This window comes from Myotis daubentonii, chromosome 1 (assembly GCF_963259705.1).
Source record: "Myotis daubentonii chromosome 1, mMyoDau2.1, whole genome shotgun sequence".
Lineage (NCBI taxonomy): Eukaryota > Metazoa > Chordata > Mammalia > Chiroptera > Vespertilionidae > Myotis > Myotis daubentonii.
The window spans coordinates 86,796,375-86,821,899 of record NC_081840.1 but is presented as its reverse complement, the minus strand read 5'-3'; the positions used below and the strand labels follow the sequence as shown (position 1 = coordinate 86,821,899).

Here is a 25,525-nt window from a genome sequence, read left to right as displayed (position 1 = left end):
GAGTGACAATAGACATATCAGGTCAGCTTGAGCCTGATGACAGCAAATGAAGCCACAGAGAACCAACCAGTGGGCTCCGACTTCCCTGCTGCCTCTCTGGGGTTGCATCAGTTCCTTGGTCTGATGGGCTTTTCCTTTCTTCCCACATCCACCACCAAAGCCCAGACACTCCATTCCATTTATTGACCATCCATCCTCATTACTGTCTCACTCCCTCCCTTTCCCAGGTCACGTGCACATGCCTGCAAACTCATCCCCAGACACGGGTTTTTACCATGTGTTTCTTTGTTTGCAGATGTCTTTATGATCACTGGATCAAGCCCAGACTCCTCTGAGGCATTCAAAGTATTTATGGTCCTTCAAAACGTCTCCACTAAGCTCAGTGATAATGTCATTCATCATTCCTGGGCTCCAGGGAAAGAGGCCCTCTGTCTTTCATACTCAAAGCACTCTCTCTCAGGCTCTCTCCCCGCCTGGGCAGGCGGCCTTAGAGAGCTGTGCAGGTGGTGCACTGCACAACCTCAAGAGGGGCTATTCATATACAACCACTACAGGGAGGCAGCCCTGTGCCTGGACCCCTCTGTCAAATAATTTCCAATTCAAAACGTTGTGAGAATTAAGTGAGACAGAAACATTTACTCTATCTGGATTTGGTTTTTCTTTTGTGTATAAAAAATTTTAAGAGAACAACATAAGGTAGTACATTAAAATGTATGATCTAGTGACTGGCATGGACTTACCTCCCTCCCTCCCATTGTTTTTACTGACTTTATGAGTCACTTGAGAAACTGAAGAGTTCAGAATCATGGAGGAGTCTTTACTCCTAAATAAAGAAATCCATGACTGTCTTTTTGGAGATAAGGGAGAATACATGGAACAAGCAAGATGTATCCAAACGCCCCCTGCTCAAAAACATCTCCACCCGGGGTTGTCAGCTCTAACTGCATTGGAATCACGTGAGGAGCCTTTAAAAGTCCTGATGCTTTAGGTCCAAGCCCAGATTCTGTTGTAGCTAGTCTGGCACATGGCCTGGGAAATGGGTTTTTTAAAGCTTCCCAGGAGATTTTAGTACCACAACTGTCGCTATATGCATACCATATCTAGAAATCAGTTATTTGTTAACATTTCTTCATTAAAGTTGTTCATCTCTTGCTCTACCCACTTCCATGTTGGGATACTAGTAATTCACACATCAGTGCCATTTCACTTTAATTATATCGCGTTTTCCCTCTTTTGAGATGTAAAATTTTGAAGGGGGAGACTAGACAAAGTAGCAGCAAATAATGAAGAGACAGAAAAAATAAAGTTCTCTCCCCAGTTTAGGGTAGCTATTAATACCTCTACTCAAAAGGACCCCAGATTTCATTCATATCCCCTCTTCAAAACCCTTGCATTCCTACTTGTGATGAAATAAACAAAAAGCAATGATGCACCAGGCTACATTTACTTCCATAATATTTTCCAAAGTTTAAGTACATATCAAAAATGTTGAGGAAAGTTGAGAGTGGTCTAAAGCAGTAACTATCTAACTATTCTGTATTCTGGCCTTGACTCAAAGAAAGGCATAAATTTTACACAATGAATATTGTCTAAAGGGTAGAAAGAAAAATATTTACGTACTTCCCCCCAAACAAAGATATTTTGTCTTCAAACTTAAACTGGTGCTTACTTAGCTTAAGATGCTAAGCTAAGAAACCACTCAAAAATAGTAGATACTGAATGTTTCAGGCTCAGAATTCTCCACTCCCCAAACTACTGATGTTAGGAGTCTAGTTCCACTAAGAATTCCCCTTATCAAGAATTTCTGAGATTCCTAGGGCATTGTAGATGTGCCCAAGAATCAGCCCTGACTTGTGCACTGTCACAGCCAGCAGACGCTGGGCTCCATGGCTGTCGCTTCGGTAGCATCTCTGCCGCCTCAGGCAGAGCTCAGCTATAACACTGCGACAGTGGGAGCAGAGTACACTTCCCTACACCCGCTGAACAAGGGGAGGGGAGAAGCTCAGTGGAGAGTCAGCTGAGACAGGTCCTCCCAGTCACACCCACAGCCCTCTCCCCTCACTGCATTCCCACGCTGCTCAGGATGGGCTCCAGGGCTGGGAACACTGTACCACAAACCACCACGCCCTCTCCTCCCTCCTGAGCAGGGGCAGACTCCTCGCCGCAAGGTGAGGGTGAATCCTCTCCTAAGAGCTCCATCATCCCAAGACTTCCACCATCTTCAGTCCGGCAGGCACCTCTGAAGTGCCAACCCCAGCTGTGGAGAGAATTCAAGCCTTTTTCCAGCAAACCATCCAGACCCCATGTGAGCCACTGGGTTCTAATTTTGAGAATCAGGCCAAAATCAAAGAACCGACACAAATTTCACCTGGAGGCGGCTGAGAATAAAATGTATCTAAAGGAGATTGTTTGGGGAGCTGATTCCAGCTAACTCACTTCTCTTTGCCAGCCAGCCACATCATTTCGCTTATGCAACTAGCCTACACATCGCCTCTTTCTTGCTATCATGTTTCTAGGATACAGATAATATTTTCTCCAAGAAGACCTTTAATCAGTAAGCCAAGGTGCCTAATTTGCTTATTTAAAACCTAAATACATTCATCCAGATCAGAAGTCTCAGTTAATCTTTTAAGGGTCCTGGTCTGACCTTCCCGCCCAGCACAGTGTCTGAATCCGAAGGAGGACAGGGAGGAGGAGAGGCAGAGTTTCTAAAATGGCTCAGCTGGCTTCTCGTACTTCTTACTAAAGAATATCTGGAAGCATAAGCAAAGTATGTGGATTACATTTTCAGTTTTAAAAAATGGAAAAAATGACATAGTATAATATATTGCATTGTTCCCACATTTTAATCTTAAGGTTAGATGTTTTTATTCACTCTCTAGAACAATCACTCCGCTCCTCCCCTAACATGGGAATATTATAATAGTGGTTTGTAGTTCATCCTGGGGGTTACAATAAAACTTCCCCTAAGAACCTGGAAATAAGGCTGATAAGAGCAGTCTCTGATAAATAAATGTTAAGATCAGCACAATGACCAAGAAGATAAAGTTACCTTTAAAGACAAAGAGTGGCTCCAGGTCTAGAAGACCTAAGAGTACACTTACTGACTGCAACCCTTGCTAAAGAAGGAGTCACACAGAAATGGGGAGAGCGGGGAGAAGAACCAGGCACAGCCACCTACAGAAAGAAGAACAGATTCTCCCAGGCAGACTCCCCAGGCAAGCTCTCCAAGACTTCTGAAACAGACACTCCCAGATGGACAGTAATGCTCCCAAGCACTTGGGTTTTAATTCATCCAATGCCTTTGTCCTAATTCAGTCCGCACCAAGCAGCCTTCCCCATGTGACATCAGGTGCAAGCCTGTATATGGGAGAGAAGGCACTGACCATACAAACTTGTACTCGTCTATCCAACAGGTGAACTGAGCCCACACCAAGTAAGGTCCTTGTCCTAAGCAACAGAGATACAGTGGAGAATTAAACATTTGAGGTCCTTGGGGCTAACACAGATAAGCAAGCAAGAGAACTGCAGCTAGTGATACGAACCGTCATACAAAATAAGCTGAAAAATGGGCTAGATAATTGCATGAAAGGGGGATGCATGTTTTAAGAAGAGGTATCAGGAATAGCTACATTGAGATATAAAACATCTACACTAATAAAAGAGAAAGATGTAAATTAACTATCACTCTGCCACTCCGCTACACGCCCACCAGCCAATCAGGAGCAACTATGCAAATTAACCCAACTAAGATGGCAGCGGCCATGGAGCTGGAGTGAGCAGGAGGCTTGCTTGGGTTGCCCCTGGCAATGGAGGAAGCCAAGCTTCCAGCCTGCCCTGGCCAGCCTTGGGCTCCGCTCAAGGCTACAAAGTTTCAATTATAGAAGATAAATAAATCCCAGATACTTGCTTCCAGCCGGCTGTGGCCTCCACTCAAGGAGGGGCTAGGAGCCTGGGTTGCCTTTGGATCTGGGCTCTGCTCAAGGCTACAAAGTTTCAATTATAGAAGATAAATAAAACCCAGATACCTGCTTCCAGCCCGCCTTGGCCTCCGCTCAAGGAGGCGTTGAAAAAAGAAAAAAAGAAAAAAAGGAGAGGCTAGGAGCTTGGGTTGCTGGGGGGCGTGGCCAGCCTGCAAACAGCCATCAGCCCCTCACTCAGGCTGGCCAGGCACCCCAGTGGGGACCCCCATCCTGGAGGGGGTGTAGCCAGCCTGCAAACAGCCATCAGCCCCTCACCCAGGCTGGCCAGGCACCCCAGTGGGGACCCCCATCCTGGAGGGGGTGTGGCCAGCCTGAAAACAGCCCTCAGCCCCATACCCAAGCTGGCCAGGCACCCCAGTGGGACCCCCACCCTGATCCAGGACACCCTTCAGGGCAAACCAGCTGGTCCCCACCCATGCACAAGGCCTCTATCTACACTAATAAAAGAGAAAAATGGTAATTGGCGTACGACGATACCCTTTTCATTGGCTAATCAGGGCTATATGCAAATTAACTGCCAACTATGATTGGCAGTTAACTGCCAACAAGATGGCGGTTACTTTGCATATGTAGGCACAATGCAGGGAGGCGAAAGGGAAAGCAGGAAGAAGCCCCCTGCCACTGACAGTGATCCGAAACCCAGGGGGGAGCTAAGAGCTAGGGGGCAGGGCAAAGGCGGCCCTGGGGCCGCCTTTGCCCTGCCCCCCAGCCATGATCAGAGAATCAGGCGCCTTTGCCGCCCTGGCCAGTGATAGCAGGAAGTAGGGGTGGAGCCAGCGATGGGAGCTGGACACGGTCGAAGCTGGCAGTCCCAGGAGCTAGGGGTCCCTTGCCTGGGCCTAAAGCGGAGCCCACGATTGCGGGGCCGCTGCAGCTGTGGGTCCCCGCTGCCCGAGCTGGACGCCTCAGCCAGAGGCGTTAGGCCTGGGCAGGGGCAGAGCCTGCAACCACGGGGAGCTGGGGGTCCCCTGCTCAGGCCTGACACCTCTGCCGGAGGCCTCAGGCCTGGTCAAGGGGCCGATCCGGTGATTGGTGATCGGAGGGTGATGAGGGTCAACTCCTCTGGCCGAGGCATCAGGCCTGGGCGGGGGGCTGAGCCGGGGATTGGGGGGATATGATGGTCCCCTTGCCCAGGCCTGAAGCCTGGGTCAGAGGCGTCAGGCTTGGGCGGGGGGTGGAGCAAGCGATCAGAGGGAGATGGGGGTCCCCTGCCCAGGCATGATTCCTGGGCCAGAGGGCTCAGGCCTGGGCAGGGGCCAGAGCCAGTGATCAGGGGGAGATGGGGGTCCCCTGTCCAAGCCTGACACCTCTGGTGGAGGCGTCAGGCCTGGGCAAGGGGCCGATCAGGTGATCAGAGGGTGATGGGGGTCTACGCCTCTGGCTGAGGCATCAGGCCTGGGCAAGGGGCAGAGCCAGCAATCGGAGGGGTCTGGGGGTCCCCTGCCCAGGCCTGATGCCTGGGCCAGAGGCATCAGGACTGGGCTGGGGGCAGAACCAGTGATGGGGGGAAATGAGGGTCCCCTGCCCAGGCCTGACACCTCTGTCAGAGGCGTCAGGCCTGGGCAAGGGGCCGATCCTGCAATTGGAGGGTGATGGGGGTCAACGCCTGAGGGCTCCCAGTATGTGAGAGGGGGCAGGCTGGGCTGAGGGACACCCCCCACACACACACACCCAGTGCACGAATTTCGTGCACCGGGCCCCTAGTCCTATATAATAAAAGGATAATATGCAAATTGGCCCTGACAGCTGAACGACTGGGAATGACTGGTCACTATGACAGACACTGACCACCAGGGGCCAGATGCTCAATGCAGGAGCTGCCCCCTGGTGGTCAGTGTGCTCCCACAAGGGGAGCTCTGCTCAGCCACAAGCCAGGCTGATGTCTGCCAGTACAGCAGTGGTGGCAGGAGCCCCTCCCGTCTCATCAGCAGCGCTAAGGATGTACAACTGCAGCTTAGGCCTGCTCCCCTCTGGCAAGTGGACATCCCCTAAGGGCTCCCAGGCTTCCAGAGGGATGTCTGACTGCCAGCTTAGGCCCAATCCTCCCGTGGAGCGGGCCTAAGCCAGCAGGTGGACATCCCCCGAGGGGTCCCAGACTGTGAGAGGACACAGGCCGGGCTGGGGGACCCCCCCCTCCCTGAGTGCACAAATTTTTGTGCACCGGACCTCTAGTTTAATATAAAACCAGAGGCTGACTCTACTCTAAGCATTTTCCAAAAGCATTGTTCAACAAAAAAGATACAACTGGCCCAAATGGAGTCATTTGTGCTAAGTCCCATGTCACCAAACTGAGACCTAACCTAACTGCAGTTGTAGCTTCTCAGGAATGTAATCTTAGTCAGTCAGTCTGGAATTTCCTGATCAGCACTAGTGAGGTAATCCACTTGGTTAGACCCTTTTTCGATGGGATGCTGCTTGATTCATGAATTATTGAATAAAGGCAAATAGATCTTTAAATTTACTCAGTTGAACTTTGGGGGTCTTTTTAACAGCATTTTTCAAGTAATTTTTTTAACGTTATACATCAACACAATGGTAGAGAAGACTATAATGATTTAGAGCAAGCAATGTGAAAGGGCGTGTGAGGAATGTAGACAAATTAGGTAGAGGTAGGGTTTTTTTGTTCTTGCTCTTCACCAAACACAGCAAAGGCCCCACCTTCCTCCTAAACTTCTCCGAGGCTTGTGTCTCTACATGTTAGAACTTGTCTGCACCTCTGGCTGACTGTTTGATGAGGATCCAGAATCTGCCAGGCAAAGACAGAGGAAGAGAGTGTCTAGGCAGAGGGAACAGGAAAAGCTATGAGGCAAGAAGAAGCCTAACATTTCTTTGGAATTTCTAATATGCCTGGAGCTTTATGAATAATTGGAAAGTAACAGGAAACATGGCTAGAGAAGCTGGCAGAGGCAGAGCCACAGAATGAGATTTTTGTTTTATTGTAAGCTAATAGGAAGCAAGGGCCTAACATGACCTGATTTACATCTTTAATAGATCCATGGGCTACTGTGTGGAGAATGAACGCAGGGTAGCAGAGGGGCTCCAGAAGAAGCCCGAGCAGCAGTGACCTTTCTGGGGGGAGACGGGTTTCTCAGAAGAGAAGGCAGGAGCAGCAGCAGTAGTGCTGGGGAGAAGGAATGGCTTCAGGGCACGTTTTGGAGATGGATACCCAGAACTTGTTAATAGACATATACATATACATGGGGGGGGGGGGTGCGGTGGGAATCATGCAAAGAGTGGTAACTTTTACTGAAATTGGGAAGACTGGGGGAGGGGGGAGGCATGGGGAGGGGAGATTAAGAGCTTGTTGATGGGCATATCAGGTTTGAGATGCTCACTAGAGACATAAGCAGAAATATCAATTAGGCAGTTGGGTGGGGCTCATGGGAAAATACCAGAGTGAATCTACACATTCAGAAATTATCTGCACCTAAATGGACCCTTAAAATCATGATATTTCCATCCCTGTGACAGTTGTTTTTTATTGTAAACCAAAGGCCAGGTGCACAAAATTCGTGCACTGGGAGGGGGGGCTGTCCCTCAGCCCAGCCTGCACCCTCTCCAATCTGGGACCCTTCAGGGGATGTCTGACTGCCCACAGGTATCGGGCCTAAACCGGCAGTTGGACATCCCTCACAAGCCAGGACTGCTGGCTCCCAACCGCTCGTCTGCCTGCCTGCCTGCCTGATTGCCCCTAACTGCTTCTGCCTGCCAGCCTGATCACCCCCTAACCACTCCCCTGCCAGCCTGATCGATGCCTAACTGCTCCCCTGCCAGCTCGATTGCCCCCAACTGCCTTCCCCTGCTGGCCTGGTCACCCCTAACTGCCCTCCCCTGCTGGCCTGGTCGTCCCCAACTGCCCTCCCCTGCTGGCCATCTTGTGGTGGCCATCTTGTGACCACATGGGGGTGGCCATCTTGTGCAAGGGTGTGATGGTCAATTTGCATATTACCTCTTTATTATATGGATTATTATATAGGATTAGTAAATTGAGTAATTCACGAAGGCAGAAGGAGCCAAGTTGGGCCTGCCCCTCTGCTTTGCCTATGAGCCAGGAAGTCACAATTTGATTCCCCTTCAGGGCACATGCCCAGGTTGCTGCTCAATCCCCAGTAGGGGGCATGCATGAGGCAGCTGATCAATCATTTTTCTTTCTCATCCATGTTTCTCTCTGTCTCTCCCTCTCCCTTCCTCTCTGAAATCAATAAAAATACGTTTTTTTAAAAATGCATCGCAGTGCTTATTTGGTTGAATAAGGAAATATCACACAAATAAAGGGGAAACGTTAAGCAGATTAGAAGGCCAAAACTAAAGCCTAGTTTAGAGGTGGCCACAACTCAGTGACCAGAGTTGATGACTTTGTACTCTATCATTACAGAATATTTGAGAACATTATAAGAGAATGATGGTTGTAAAAATCACTTGATGAAATAAACATAAAAAAGTATTAATAGAAACTCTAGAATTAAATTAACATTAAATGATTTCAATTCATCCCTTTAAGTCATTGATTAACTACCACTATGCGATTGTTGTCTTGACCTCCTACATTGCTGGGCTTTTTTCTCAGCAGAGGAGACAGGTATACTGTGGGACAGAGCTGGATAGAGGCAGGTGTAAGATGCTTTCTACTGAGGCAGGAAGATGATAGGTAATTCCAATGTGGAAAGATAAGCAAATCACCTTAGAGGTGATTTCTCAAACACTGAACATAACCTTGGTTGATTTTACAAAGACTTTACATTCCTACTTGGAATAAAAGTTTTCATCTTCACTTCAGTGTTATTGAAGTAATTAAATGAAGTAGAGCGACACATTAATGTTTCTAGGAGCCCTTAACAGCATCTTTAGTGGAGTCTTTTAAAGAGATTTCCATTTTCTCCCCATTCTCCTTTATCATTTACCACTTTTTCTGTGTAAATCTGAAAGACTTTGGAGAGCAACAGTCAACTTTTCTTAAAAACCCAACCCTGTATTTACTTATGGGAGCTACATGGAAGGGTAGCATTAGAGGAAACAGAGGAGAGGGGTGAAGTGGAGCCCCTGACCTCCATTTCACTCCACCCCACGTTGCCGCAGAGCTGCCCCTTTAACTAAAGGAGCTGTGTTCCGGGGCTGAGACACATTCTTCCCTGCTGCCAGAGCGGGAAACCAGCCAGGCCTGCATTCCACTGAAGCTGGTTCCTAGCCATTTCTGTTACCCTTTAGTGCTGTCTCTTTTTCAAGAACCGGTGAGAGCCCAGTCAGCTTGGCATTCGGGCTTTTTTGTTTTCTCTTTCTCCTCAGCCCCTCCTTTCCTCTCTTGGACACTCATTCCTGTGGCAGCGGGGTCCCGAATCCCCTGAACCAGCCTGAGAAAGCAGAGCCAGCTCTGCTTGCTTTTCTCTTAACTGCGCATCTTTCCTCTCACCCTGATGGCTGCATAAGACATTTGAGTGTTAAGAGTCAAGAATCTGTTTGGTCTTCGGATTTCTCTTTTAAATATATTTTTATTGATTTCAGAGAGGAAAGGAGAGGGAAAGAGAGGTAGAAACATCAATGATGAGAGATAATCTCTGATCCGCTGCCTCCTGCATGCCCCACACTGGGGATCGAGCCCACAACCCAGGCATGTGCCCTGACTGGGAACTGAACTGTGGCCCCCTCGTTCATAGGTCAAGGCTCAACCACTGAGCCATGCTGGCCAGCTGGTCTTTGATTTCAAAATTATTTAGGATTAACTGTCTTAGGTAAAAGAATTCTCCTTAAGACCTCATGTAACTGACTAGAAATGTACACTGGGGTTTGGGTCCATTGCCCTGATTAGTTATAAACCTGCCTTGCTTTGCTAGTCATTGACCTGAACATGCATTTTTCTCAGGAACCTGGAATAGAGGAATGGCTATGGCAGGGCAAGAGTCACTGTATTTTGGGGTCCCTAGGTCAAAATCTCTATTATAGCACTCTTTACTAGCACCTTCATTTCATTATTATCAACAGTCAGGCTTGTTAAGGCCTCTAAACACCCCAGACATTTTTCAGTGTCTGAACTTTAGATTAGTTGTTAAAAAGGAACTCTTGCCCTACACGATGAACTGTGCCTGGATGAAATGACTCATTCCAAAAAGAGAGCAATGCCCTTCCCTATTGCACCAGGACCCACTGTGTGCCATAGCGGTAGCATCCATGCTACAGGAGATAATCACAGACACATACATACACACAGCCACAGCTCAGTTTGAGGTTTTACCTATGAGAGTCTATTTATTAAAACTTTTTTGATACTTTATTCTCCCCACTTTTCTGCATTATCCCCTAAGGTCAGTTTTATTCTAGACACTCAGCCCATGAAGTAAAATCAGGAGAGAGTTCTGTCCATGTTCATCTACAAAGATAATGTTTCCACACCGGTTATTCTAGTTTCTTTCTGAGACTTTTCTCACTGAGAATGACAGAACTCAGGCTCTACGTGCCACAGCCTTTTCAGTCTTCCGTCTGGAATGGACCTGAGCCCAGAAACCTTCCTTACCTTTAGTTGAACTAGATGCACATCCACATGCTTGCTGTCTGAATCCTGCTGGACTGAGTGGGTTAGGTCCCGGACTCTCTCGGAGGTCATCCGGAGCCAGGTCTCAATTTCAGGTAAGTGAAGGACAATCTTCCAGTCGGCCCCTGTATGCAATGGGGGCGGCTTTTCATACTGCTGGTCAGAATCCATATCCTTCACCGCCTCTTCTCCCTCACCCTGCTCCACGGTGGGTGTCAAGTTGATGGCCATGGGTGAAGCGTCAGTAGCCATGGGATTCAGGTCCTGTGACCTCAGGGGGGAAAGTGTCACACTCATGGTTAACATGGAGAAGTCTAAGCCTTACTTCTTTCCAAAACAGCTGAAAGGCAAGAGGAAAGAAGAAAGCAAGAGTCAGACAAGATTGCCAAATAAAGAAATGATACTTCACAGAAGAAACAGGATTTCTAAATTAAGCCAGATTTCTAAATTAAGAAACCATAGCTCGTAGCAAAAACAGAAAGAGGTGTTTTAAGTTTCTACATAGTAGCCCCAAGACCCAGCATGTAATAGGAACACAAAACCATGTAGTATTGCCTACCCCAACATCGATTCTCTCCTCACTCCTTAGTAACAACATCCTGATTTTCAGCTGTGCCTATTCCTGCCAAGAATTTAAAAGTGCATTCCCTATCTCCATCATAGCTAGGTGTGGCCAAGTGGCTAAGTTCTGACCAATGAGATGTAAGTACTACTCCTGTGTAGAAAGTCTGGGAAAGCTGCTTAAAGAGAGTTGATTCAATTATGAGGGGCCCCCTTTTTGCCCTTCTGCTTTCCCCCTTCTCCTAGCCTGTAACGTGGACTTCCAGTTGCCGTCTCAGACCAGAAGATGCCCCTGAGTATGTCAGACAGAGGATGGTAGAGCAAAGTGGTAGGAACATGGATCCCACACAATAACGAGCAACTACTGGACTGCTGCCCTGGACTTTTTTTATTGTGAGAAAGACAAACTTCTGTCTTGTTTAAGCCACACGAGTGTGTGGGGCTTTTCTACAAGCATCCAAGCATCATTTTGATTACTGAAACCAATATACTCAATACATGGGATAACAAGAAAGGGAACATGTTTGAGCTGGTGAAAACAGTGTGCTGAATTCAGGGAAGGCTGTTCCTTTCTATGATTTGTTAGATAAATAGATATCATGTAGTAATTCCAAACCTTTACTTTCCTGAAAAGTATAAATCATGGCCTATATAGAATATATCTAGAATTAATTAACTCTCAACCTAAATGAAATTAGTATTTGGTCATGCTGAAATTTTGAGGCTCTGGAATTTCAAGAGTAATAAATTGCTCTTAAACACATAACATTAAAATGTTAATCAAATACATGAAAAATGATATAAGTGTAGGTCATAATAAGGTAAGGTTACTTTTTAAGATAAAGTTGATAAGATAAATTATCTAGCTATGTAAAAGATAAATTACTAGTGTATTATAAAATAACTTTTTGGCTTTGTACACTAAACATCTTAAATAGACATTATTTTTAATTTTAGGAGCTTCTTTTACCCAAGGCAATGGGTTTCATATCCTTTTAAAAGACTTTTTCTTGTTCTACACATTCAAGTCACTTTATAGCTCCTTTCATCTAAAGATGAAATATAAAATTAAATGTGATTATCAGAAAGTAGCCCATATGTCTTTAGATTCTGAATATTCACTTAGCATCAACAAAAAATTCTTTAACAGCTCTGGCTGGTGTGGCTCAGTTGGTTGGGCATTGTCCTGGGCATGAAGGGGTTGCCAGTTCAATTCTGGGTGAGGGCACATGCCCAGGTTGCAGACTCGTTCCTGGGTAAGCGGATAAATGTTTTTCTCACATCGATGTTTCTCTCTCTCTCTCTCTTTCTCCCTCTCTCACTTTTACTCTCTCCCCACTCTCCCTTCCTCTCGATTTAAAAATCAATAAACACTCTTTATAAAATATTTTACCTACAAAAATGGGGGAAGGAGGTAAAGAAAGATCCCAATTTGACTAGGAACATGTAACTTTCCATACAGGAATGGGCACAGGTAATTAAAAGACTTGTTGAATTAACAAAAGTCTTAAAAATAAGTTACTCCTGCCCTGGCCAGTGTGGCTGAGTTGGTTGATCATCGTCCTGTGCACCAGAAGGATGCTGGTTCGATTCCCAGTCAGGGCACAGGCCTGGGTTGCAGGTTTGATCATTGGGGTATGCAGGAGGCATCCAATTGATGTTTCTCTCTCACATTGATGTTTCTCTCTCTAAAATCAATAAAAAATATTTTTAAAATAAAAAATAAGTTATTCCTATGACGTGTTTCCGAAACATTCCAATGCTACACCATGCTGCCCCTACCCAACTTACTGAGCATCACATTTTTAAGTTAAATGATAAGGGGGTTTACAGATAAAATTTTGAAAGCAAAGTTATTTGCTAAAAGTAAAATATTACGTCATAAAGTAGGTTTATCGCTTTGGTACCTGCCTTTGAGAATGGTACCTGCCTTTTAGGCTTCAATTCAACAGCTTCCTCTGCCTGAGTATAAGAGGAAGAACCTACACCCTACCTTTTTAAATGCCTTTCTAAAATAACAATACTACCATACCTGACTATTTTTAATTAGAAGATATCAAAATTTCACTGGGAGGGATAAAACTTCAGGAAGAATAAGCTACCACACTACTTCTTAAAAAGCTATACCCTAGCCTAAGACAGATTCTGATTCCCAAAAGCAATTTTTAATTTTTAATCAATTCCTGCCCTCTGGGGGATCTGCTTAGAATCACAATCCCAGAGAAGGAACCTGATACACGAAGGTTAATAACGGTTTCTAGTGCAAGGTCACAGAACTGGGGGTAAGTAGCGGGGACACTGGTGTCACAGTGGTTCCCTTTTCCAAGAAACCAGACACATCCAAACGAGAAAACTAAATGGCAGGGCGGTGTACAATGAACTCTTTAAGTTGCACCCACACCCACTCGCCCCTAGACGCCTGCCCAAGAGCCCTGCGTTGCTGATAAATGATGCCTGCTCACTGTGTTTTCTCTGAAACTCCTAAATCAAGGCTGTGCCTTCTCTGGAATATACATCATACTGTAAACTAAAGAACATGCCAAAGAATTGGCTCAGTGCAATTTATGTCCCAACATACATTTCTATAAATACCATCAGGCTGTGCACCAAGCAAGCACAGTGCAGTTTGTGCGATTTAGGGTAAGACGCTCCACATTTCTGGGTCCCTGTTTCCTTGTTTGTAAAATGACAAACTTGGCCTCCATGATCTGTAAGATCCCATCTGTCACTAAAAATCTGTGATTACCTATTTATCCAGAAATAACAAAACTACTAGAAGTATCCTGCCTGTACTGAGAGCTGTGTAGCTACTAGCAATGGCCTTCCATTTTACCAAAGCACACAAACAGCACCAATAGAATTGTCCTACTTAATGGGAAGAAAGAAATTATCACCGTGCAAACACATTTTGTAAATCATTATTTACACATTATGTGTTGCTAATTCTTTCCGGAGGAGCAAATATGGGAGATTATCCCCTCTGAGAGCTTACAATTTAAGACTGACAACACAAACATATGTGGTTATATAGATAACAATAAAAATAATGTTAAATAAAACCATAGCTGTGTGCATCACAAATGAGTAAATGACAAATAAACCTTACATTCAAGCTGCCAAAACAAAATTTTTCTGCATTAAAAAATTTCAACCTGAATGTGATGTTTCTATATTTAACTCATCAAACTGTAAACAAGAAAATCTCCTTAACCCAGAGAACTAAAGCACTTTACTCAAGTTTTATTTTAACTTCTGTCTATTTACTTTCCATAACATATAACTTTGCCACTGAAAAAGAAATATCATATGTGTCATAATAGCATAGCAAACATGGGAAGTGGCATAAATTTGATTAGCTACCAATTTTCATGGAAAATAATTACTATAAACATTTAATTATTATTTCTAGTAGTTCACATTTAAATGACCACCCTCAGGTAAACAAACTTTATTTCTGATTTTTACAAAGTCACATCTGATTTAAAAGGTAAAGTTTATAATTTAAAGGAAAACTGTTTCACATTTTGAAGACTTACAGTAATATCTTTGTGTATATTTTCCCTGCCCTTCTCACAACTATTCAAGCTTGCTTTCCTATCAAATTAATTCTCCCAATTGAATGCAAATAAATAGTAGGAAATTCAGCACAAGTCTATGTGTTCTTCTAAGTACTATATATTTTGTATTCTTCCTTTACCAGGCATCTTGCAATAAGATTCCTTGCTAGTCACAGAGAAATTAAAAAAGAAGAAAAGGTCAGTAGACAACTCCTGAAGGTGCAAATGAAAGCACTGATTCGGTGCTTACAGGTACCCATCCAGTTACAACTCTGACTCCAGAGCCGTGAGAGGACAGATCAACCAGCACCCGTGACCTCTGCCCCCCTCATCAAATGTTTATCTGTGGCCACCTTTCCAGCATTAGAGATAATACCACCTTTATCCCAGCTACTGTTAAAAATAACATAGATCAGATTCTTTCATTTCCACAAATCCAAAGAAGATTCAACATTTAAAGTGTAAAAGCTGAAAGCAGTAAAGGTTTTAAAGAGTATTATTTTGTTTTACTCTATGGAAAAGGTTTTCCAATCACACTCTATTATCTTATAGAAACAGAAGAAACATACCATGGATTGCTTCCTAACAAGGACTGGTTCTGCTAGCTCCCTGACAGTCCACAGGTGGTGAGTCGAAACCTGACATTAGCTGAATACATTCTATTTGAACACAACACGTTTAAATCAGGAGAATGTTCCTCTACCAAACTAGCAGGCAGAAACTGCAGCTACACTGCCATCAGAGCTGCCCACCCTTTCTCCCTTCTCTTGTGGTTTTCTCTCTTAAATAAAAGAACAGGAAAGCCGGGAATCTGCCGACTGTACTCACTGTAAACGCTTTTGTCCCTAAAAGTCCTTCAGGATTAAACGCCTGGCTCCTCCTCCTTCTCTCCCCCCTCGGGTTCTCCTCTGGTGGCCAAACAAGCTAGAGCCCAGCGCAGGTCTGTAGGTCTGCAGCCTCAAACACCCTCAGCGGCCTAAATCGCTTACAAAGAGAGGGCTGCTACGCTGTCCCTTTTTGGAAGCGAATGTATAAGCTCCAGGCCTGTGCAGTTACAGGCAGGCTTTTGTGAACAAGCAGTGATAAGTGAGCCGAGGAAAAGGAGACAGTTGCCAAAACAAGGATCACTACGGAAAAGAATGGGTGGACGGAGCACATCCAGTCACTGTTTAGAACAGTGGTTCTCAGCCTTCCTAATGTCGCGACCCTTTAATGCAGTTCCTCATGTTGTGGTGACTCCCAACCATAAAATTATTTTCGTTGCTACTTCATAACTGTAATGTTGCTACTGTTATGAATTGTAATGTAAATATCTGATATGCAGGATATATTTTCATTGTTACAAATTGAACATAATTAAAGCACAGTGATTAATCACAAAAACAATATGTAATTATATATGTTTTCCGATGGTCTTAGGTGACCCCTGTGAAAGGGTCGTTCGACCCCCAAAGGGGTCGCGACCCACAGGTTGAGAACCGCTGGTTTAGAAGAATCAAGACTGTATACCCCCAAAACTGAACAATCCTAACACAGGATAAGTAACTCTGGATATAAATTAATAGTGCTATATTAACATAGCCAGCTGACAAAGCCAATCTGCGTTAAACAGCTTCAAGCTCTCTCTCTTTTCTTAAGAAGAAATCGTTCTTGTCAAGCAAGAGCATCATCGTGTGTATAGTTTGAGAGGCAGTCTTATCATTAAGCAAATCAAACCCAAGCCTACATGTAGTCTTTCCGTGCTCTGCTTACTTCTTCGAAAGCAAGTGAGAAATGAAAGCACAATTCTAGCCAAAATGAACAAACCTGCTTTCTCTAAAGCACATGCTGTAAAACCGAGGTGGAGAGAACTGTTAGGCATCGCTAAGTCTCCATTTTTCTCCCTCTTCATTTTTGCTTTCCTATGCTCGCAATCATACTTCACAGAAGCTATTCATAGAGACACTGAATTTTGAAAGAAAAAACGAGTTACACTGGAATGTTTTTATTTTTGTCTGAGGTTAGTGCTCATGTTGACTGCAATAAGGAAAAAGAAATGAGCTTGAGACATGCATCCTATATCTGATTCCAGGAGTCTAGAATCGGGTTCTGCGAAGATAACACAAAAACACATTCAGTAAATCACTTAATTAAATGTCCTGGTTTACCTAGATGAATGAGGCCCTAACTCATCACCTAATTTTATGTTTCACTGTATACCTACCTTCCTGGTCTCTTGTAAGGCTGAGAGTTAGGAAATGTTAAGCTCTTAAAGAAGAGGGCCAAAGACCTCCTGCCAGATATTAAGTTAAATTTGTACTTAGGGGGTAAAAAGGAGAGTGGCTTTTGTAAGATGCTCCTAAAGACATTTGCACAAACACAGTCTGTTTCCTCCTTCTCCCTGGCCCTCGTCTTCTCCCCACCCCACACCCTCTAGAACTCAGCTGTAGTAACACGGGCTAGTGAGATCCCTGAGGAAACCCCAGATCAGTCTCACTTTCTAATCCTCCCACAGCATGCAAGTGGATATCAGTGAGAAGGACTTTAAGCTCTAAGTGAGAGGAGACAGCATGAAAATAGTGAACACGGGGGCCCAGACATTTCTACAATTTAAAAGATCTTTTCAGTGATATCACTGATGTTACCTTTCTCTCATTTCTCTCCCTTTCCCCCTTTAATGTCTTTTGTGTGCACTGTGCCCCCAGGTGGGTGCTGACCACATCCTCCTAATCACACAGAGCCCAGGACTCTCTCCCAGGTCCCCCTCAATCACCACTAATTTCATGCCCAGAGCACAGAGTCTTCTGTCAGCCATAACACACCTCATCAATCATCTTCCTTGTTTAAACCCTCCACCTACCCCCGTGCCCCCAACCCACCACCCCAATTATTCAGGTCCTTCTCCTGTGGCAGGGACCCCCAGGTTGACTCAGCAAGTCGTCATACCGCCTGTGTTTTCTTTCCCTCATTACAGCAGCCAGTTCCTGTCACTCAGATTCATTTGGCTGCATCAGCCAGTCAGCTGCGAACAGTGCCCATGGTCATGAGTATGTGGACCTGGACTCAGTGAACACTAATGAGTGTTCCTATTTCTCACCCCCACCCCAACTTGCTAACAATCACCTTTGAGCATTAGGCAGCCTCTTGAGAAGAAACGGATCTGTAAAACTCTAAAACATAATAGATGCAGTTGTTGCTTTTGTCAATGCTATTAACACAAATTTAATACACACATATGTGTGGGAAACTCACATAAATGAGAGAGTGAGAGACCCCCAACCTCTGGAGAAGAGAAAGGCTGGAGGTTCAATCAATTGCCAGTGGCCAATGATCTAATCAATCATGCCTATGTAATAAAGCCTCCATAAAAACTCAAAGCACAGGGTTCAGAGAGCCTCCTGGCTGGTGAACAAAAATGCATCCACATGCTGGGAGGTGGTACACCCCAAACTCCATGGGGATGGAAGTCCTGTGCTCAGGACCCTTCCAGGCCTCACCAGATGTATCTCTTCAGATGGATGTTCATTTGTACCCTAATATTCTTTGTAATAAGTGGTGGTCTAGTGAGTAAACTGTTTTTCTGCCTTCTATGAGTGGTTCTGCAAGTTAATCCAAGCTGAGGAGGGGTCGTGGGAACCTGAGGAGGGTCCAATTTGCAGCCAGTCAATCAGACCCACGGGTAACCACGTGGACTGGCCATTGGCATCTGAAGTAAAATGAGGGAGGGAAACAGTCTTGTGTGACTAAGCACTTACACTGGGGGATTTGACACTGTCTTCAGGTGGATAGTGTCAGAATTGAGTTAAATTATAGGACAACCATCCACTATCAGAGAGTTGTGGGGAAAACTACCACTCACTTGGCGATCTGAAGTGCCAGAGGTGTAGTATTGAGAGCAAAGGAGACACAGGGGAGTGTCTTTTTCCAAAATGGCAACACTGGAGGCTAGAAAACAATTGTATCCTTTAGGAAGGAAAAAGAAACCTAGCATAGAATTGTAAACCAAGAATAATATAGAATTACTAGAGGCCTGGTGCACAACATTCATGCACTGGGGGGGGGGGGGTGGCCCTCAACCCAGCCTGTGCCCTCTCGCAGTCTGGGAGCCCTCAGGGAATGTCCAACTGCGGCTTAGGCCCGCTCCCATCCTTAGCACTGCCACAGAGGCAGGAGAGTGCTCGCCAGCCATCAGCCCGTGGCTGAGCGGCACTCCCCCAGTGAGAACACACTGACCACCAGGGGGCAGCTCCTGCGTTGAACACCTGCCCCCTGGTGGTCAGTGTGCGTCATAGTGACTGGTCATTCTGCTATTTGATCAATTTGCATATTACCCTTTTATTATATAGGATAATCAAATGTTAGGACAGAATAAAGGTATTTTCAGATATTTAAGCTCACAAAAAGAAAAATCACACACACTTTTTCATGAGATACCAGAATCTCTCTAGATACTCTCCCAAAAAAAGAGAAAGAGATATTGAGAGAGAGAAGAAGAAAAAGAGACATGGTATGTAGAAAGCAGAAGACCTAACACCCCCGGGTGATAAAAAAAAGGGGAAACTCGCCCAGAGTAAGGAAGGAAAAAATAAAGATCAGAGTGGAAATAAATGACATAGAGATAAAAAAAAAAATTTATAAAAGATCAATAGAACCAAGAGCTAGATCTTTGAAAGGATTAACAAGATTGATGAGCCTCTAGCCAGGCTCACCATGAAACAAAGAAAGAGGACCCAAGTAAACAAAATCAGAAATGAAAAAGGTGAAGTAATTCAAAAATACTATGAACAACTCTACTCCAACAAACTGGACAACCGCGATGAAATGGACATATCCCTAGAAAAATACAATTTTCCAAAACTCAATCAGGAAGAATCAGAAAATCTGAATAGGCCAATAGCTACCAATTAAACTGAAGCAGTATTTAAAAAAAAGAAAACTTCCAGCAAACAAAAGCCCTGGTCTGAACGGCTTCACAGGGGAGTTTTACCAAACATCCAAAGAAGAACTAACACCGACCCCCCTCAGACTATCCCAAAAAATCCAAGAGGAAGGAACACTTCCCAGCTCATTCTATGAAGCCAGCATCACCCTAATACCAAAACCAGGTAAAGACAACACAATGAAAGAGAATTACAGGCCAATATCCCTCTGACATAGATGCTAAAATCCTCAACAAAATCTCAGCAAATCTCATTCAGCAGTACATCAAAAAGATCATATAACATGACCAAGTGGGATTTATTCTGGGGGTGCAAGGATGATACAATATCCACAAATCAATTAACTGGATACATCACATAAACAAACTGAAAGACAAAAACCACATGATCATATCAATTGATGCAGAAAAATTATTTGACAAAATCCACCACCCTTTTTTGATAAAAACTCTCAGCAGCATGGGAATAGAGGGGTCATACCTCAACGTAATAAAAGTCTTGTATGAAAAACCTATACCCAACATCATACTCAATGGGAAAATACTAAAACCATTTCCCATAAGAACAGAAACAAGGCAGGGATGCTCACTTTCACCACTCCTATTCGACATAGTATTGGAAGTGCTAGCCATAGCAATCAGACAATAAGAAGAAATAAAAAGTATCCAAATTGGAAAAGAAACAGTGAAACTGTCATTATTTCCAGATGATATGATATTGCACATAGAAAATCATTAAAAAACTACTAGATATAATAAATGAATTTGGCAATGTAGCAGGGTACAAAATTAACACCCAGAAGTCTAGGTTGTTTTTATACACCAATAATGAACTCACAGAAAGAGAAATTTAAAAAACAACCCCATTTACCATTGCAACAAAAAAATTAAGATACATAGGAATAAATTTAACTAAGGAGGCAAAAGACTGTACTCAGAAAACTACAGGATATTTTAAAAAGAGATAGCGAAAGATATAAACAAGTGGAAGAATATATTATGTTCGTTGTTAAAATGTCCATACTATCCAAAGCAATCTATAGATTCAATGCAATCCCCATTAAAATACCAACGGCATATTTCACAGACCTAGAACAAACTCTCCAAAAATTCATATGGGATTAAAAAAAGATCCCAAAATAGCCGCAGCAATCCTGAGAAAGGAGAACAAAGTTAGAGGGATCACAATACCAGATATCAACCTATATTACAAAGCCACTGTTCTCAAAACTACCTGGTACTGGCACAAGAACAGACATATAGACCAATGGAACAGCACAGAGAACCCAGAAATCGACCCAAGACATTATACTCAATTAATATTTGACAACGGAGGCAAGAGCATACAATGGAGTCAAGACAGTCTCTTCAATAAATGGTGTTGGGAAAATTGGACAGATACGTACAAAAAAATAAATTAGAGCACCAACTTATATCATACAGAAAAATAAACTCAAAATGTATAAAGGATTTAAATATAAACCAGGAAACCATAAAAATCTTAGAAGAATCCATAGGCAGCAAAATATCAGAAGTATCTCTTAGCAATATGTTTAACAATACATCTCCTAGGACAATGGAAACTAAGGAGAAAATGAACAAATGGGACTATATCAAAATAAAAAACATTTGCAACGCAAAAGAAACCATCAACAAAACAACAAGAGAACCCACTGTATGAGAAAACATACTTGCCAATGTTACATCTGATAAGGGTTTAATCTCCAAAATTTATAGGGAGCTCATACAGCTTAACAAAAGAAAGATAAACAATCCAATCAAAAAATGGGCAAAGGACCTAAATAGACACTTTTCGAAAGAGGACATACAGAAGGGCAAGAGACATATGAAAACATGCTCAAAGTCACTAATCATCTGAGAGATGCAACTCAAAACAACAATTAGGTACCATCTCACACCCATCAGAAAAGCTATCATCAACAAATCAACAAACAAGTGCTGTCGAGGATGTGGAGAAAAAGGAACCCTCGTGCACTGCTGGTGGGAATGCAGACTGGTGCAGCCACTGTGGAGAACAGTATGGAGTTTCCTAAAAAAACTAAAAATGGAACTTGACCATTTGACCCAGTAATCCCACTTCTAGGAATATATCGCAAGAACTCAGAAACACCCATCAGAAAGAATATATGCACCCCTATGTTCATAGCAGCACAATTTACAATAGCTAAGATTTGGAAACAGTCTAAGTGCCCATCAGCAGATGAGTGGATTAGAAAACTGGTACATCTACACAGTGGAATACTATGCTGCTTAAAAAAGAAAGAACTCTTACCATTTGCAACAGCATGGATGGACTGGAAAGCATTATGCTAAGCAAAATATGCCAGTAGGAGAAAGATAAATATCACATGATCTCACTCATTTGTGGAATATAATGAACATAAACTGATGAACTAAAATAGATCCAGAGACATAGAAGCATCAAACAGACTGTCTAGCGGCTAGCCTCATACAAAAGGCAGGGGAGGGTGGGAAGTGAGGGGGGCGGTAAGTGATCAACAAAAGGACTTGTATGCATGCATATAAGCATAACCACAGGACACAGACAGTAGGGGGGTGGGGACATGTGCTGGGGGGCAAGGGGGGTAGCAGCAGGGAGAGGTCAATGGAAGAAAAAGGAGACATACGTAATATTTTCAACAATAAATAAATGCGAAAATTCGGGGTGGAAACTGTGTACCAAGTAAGGAAAGCATTCAGTCCAAATTGGAACAGGTCACAAGGCTCTCATAAAAACTGTGTCAGACAACTTTGAGAGAGAAAACCTGATGTGAATAAACATATCTACCTAGAAGTGTTTTATTCAACTGGTGGAGAATTAGGGAGTTAAGTTAGAGATAAATACATAGAAAACTGAGCAAATAATAATTGTAAGCTCCAGGAAAAAATACAAAGTTTTACAAAAATAGAACAGAAAAAAAATGTGATTTAGCTAAAATTGCAGTTACTTATTCTTAATAATAAATGATAAATGTTGATATAATCCAAATCTCACATACTTTTACAGGAAGAATGGGGTGAGGGATTGTGTGCATGTGCACATGTGTACACAATGGACCCTTGTGAGAGATAGTGTGAGAGAGATTTTACAGGAGGATTTGGGGGAAGGGGATTGTGTGTGTGTGTAAGAGAGAAATGTGGTGGGGAAACAAGCTAAATACTCATCTTTCATAATGAGAAGTCAATAAATAAAGATAAGAGAAAAAATACTGAGGAAGTAGCCCCTGAGTTTGATCATATTAAGAAAAAAATTATCTTTGAGTTGAAGGTAGAAGCATATATTGTATTGTTTCAAAATGAAGGTAGTTACCAAAAGAATCACCTAAAAGATGAAATTTAGTTGCCTCTAAAGAATAGGAAATGTAAAAGAAGAGGGTGTGGGGACTGCTGGTTTCTAAACTTCAGAACTACTTGATTCTTAATATTTTGTGTACAAACAAAAATTAAAATTGACTATATTAAAAATGAAAGAGCTTCTTAATTTTAGGACAGGGCTTTAATACTCTCAGGTACACTGAATATCTCAAAATAAGAAATAGGAACATAAGGTACATTAGTTCTCAAACTTAATGAAAATGATTATTTTTATTTGTTTTGGTAAAGTATTGCAGAAAACTGAGTGGGTACACTTGGGTAAAATGTTAAGTTCAAAAAATGTACCTACAATCTTCCTAAAACACATTTTTTAATATAAAATGTTCACTGTTACTTAATTCAATGTTTGTTTCACTCAAATAATCCCTTTAAGAAAGAACTGCTTCCTATGAACTAAATCTGATCTCATTAAGAAAGCCAGAGGTGATTAAGTGATCAAGTTGAAGGTCAGGCTATTTCATTATTTATCCCACAAATAGATATACTCTGGATTGAATAACTTTTATTTTTGAAGACAACGAAGTCAGGCTGAAACAAATCATGAACTTAAGCCAAATCTTTCAACTAACCTTACAGCCGATTTTGCTTTTGATGCTGCAACATGAGAACACATCAAATAACTAGCACACTGCTGTTCTCACATAAACAGCAGGCATTTTATGGGGGATACACTCTCATAAAGACCAGGATTTTCAAAAGCATTATTTCCTACTCACTATTATTTCCTAGTCAGCCCAACATCCCAGACATGTAAAAGGGATTTTCTTTAGTAGATTCTGATATGAGATTGCAAATACTCATGGGAGACAGCAAAGGCTCTTAACTATCAAAGGTCTGATGTGATCAGAGATCCTCCCTCTGAATGTTGTTTATTACAGAAAAAATAATTGAAGATCTGGTATTATGTCTGCTTTTTAAAGAAATAATTTCAGCATGGTAGAATCTATTTGTTTCAAATATTTCACAACAATTTTGCTAAAATGCGTCAAGTTTATTAAATACTGTTCAAGCACTTCTGCCTAGTCAGCCATCTAAGTTGAAGGCAAGTGTCTGATAAAGTATGACTTGTTCTGACATGAATTGGTGTTTTAAAAAGTAATTCCTAGAATAAAAGTTAAATATCATGAACCTTCAAAGAAAAATAAAATATATTTTTTCTAGTGAAAAGTAGGTAGATAGTACAAGCCCATAAATATTTTGTTCTGTGTATGCTGGTAGACAATAAAAGCATAAGGCATAAATCATCTTAGCATAACTTCATCTTCATCGTCATTGAATTTTTGTCTTTTTCTCAATAAATTATTTATTATCTTGCTTAATGAAATAAACAGCAATAATAGAAACTGCTGAGTCAGAGTTAATGACATAAAAGCCTTTAAAATAAACCTTTAAAAAATTAGATTAAATATTACAAAATGTTTTGCCAGATTTTCCTTTCAGCAAAGATGGAAAAACAGATTTAAAAAAATTTAGGGGCCCCTTTAAGTCACAGAAGTATAAAGGACAAAAGATACTGACCACTATAACAGGCCAGTCCATACACTCTCCCCTCTGCCATAGAGTACGAAAGCCTAAGTTGAAACTCCCTAGACATTTGGTCTTATCACTTACCACTAACCAAGCTGTGGTCATCATCCAAGCATATGAACATTATCCAAGAGTGGCTGTCATCCAAAAGTCCGTCAGATCTTTGAAAGCTTTTTAATTTTTATATCTTGCTTTGTTAGCAATAGTTGCAATTGATGTGACACTCAGACACAATTGGTTCTTCTCCAACAGGCTCTAAAAGTCACCCATTTATAATTTTTCAATTAATGCTTCACAATCATATGACATAACTATTTTGGTCTTACTTAGTCATTGCAGCCAAATACAATGAATCTCAGACAAATTCTGCTTTCAGAGCTTCTATCCATTGTGCCCTTTGCCCTGATCCATCATCATTGTTAACAGTACTGTCTGATTCAAACATTAATTTGGAAGGACCTTTGAATGAGTTTCCTCAACAAGAAATGTTACTTCCTGTGCCTGAAAATGAACAATCCAGAATATTGCATTCATGTACAGCTGACTCAGTTTTTAGAGTAAGTGCATTCTGAATGACCTTTAATTAAGCTAGAGTTTATAAGGAGAGAGTTTTGTTTTATTTCATTTTTTAACATAATATAAAACACAAATAGCTGAGAGAATATGATTTTTTTCTCTGCTTCCACCAAAATGTGTGAAATAACATGAAACTTTAAAAGAAGACAGATTTATAAGGAAGAGGAATATATTACTCCTGCTCTCTTTTGGTTACCATTTGCATGGAGTATCTTTTTTCATCCCTTCACTTTCCACCTATATGTGTCCTTAAAGCTAAAATGGGCCTCTTACATGTAGCATATTGTTAGATCTTGTGTTTTTAATCCAGTTAGCTACTTTGCATCTTTTGATCAGAGAATTTAATCTATTTATGTTTAAAGTAATTACTGGTATGTAAAGACTTGCTATTGCTATTTTGTTGTTTTTTGACTGTTATTTTAGTTCCTTTGTTGCCTTCTTCCTCTCTTATTGTCTTTCTTTTTTAAAAAATATATTTTATTGA

General features: G+C 42.5%; 1 protein-coding gene across 2 annotated transcripts in view; it reads right to left on the bottom strand.

Annotated features, from left to right (window-relative positions):
- The window catches only part of AKAP6 (A-kinase anchoring protein 6), a 502,115-nt gene that overhangs the window by 379,386 nt on the left and 97,204 nt on the right, over nt 1-25,525 (bottom strand). For both annotated transcript variants that reach the window (XM_059710250.1, XM_059710259.1), the window contains exon 2: nt 10,489-10,846. In XM_059710250.1, the coding sequence (XP_059566233.1) occupies nt 10,489-10,812 (324 nt within the window). In that variant the 5' untranslated portion in view covers nt 10,813-10,846. The remainder of the gene's footprint in view (nt 1-10,488; nt 10,847-25,525) is intronic.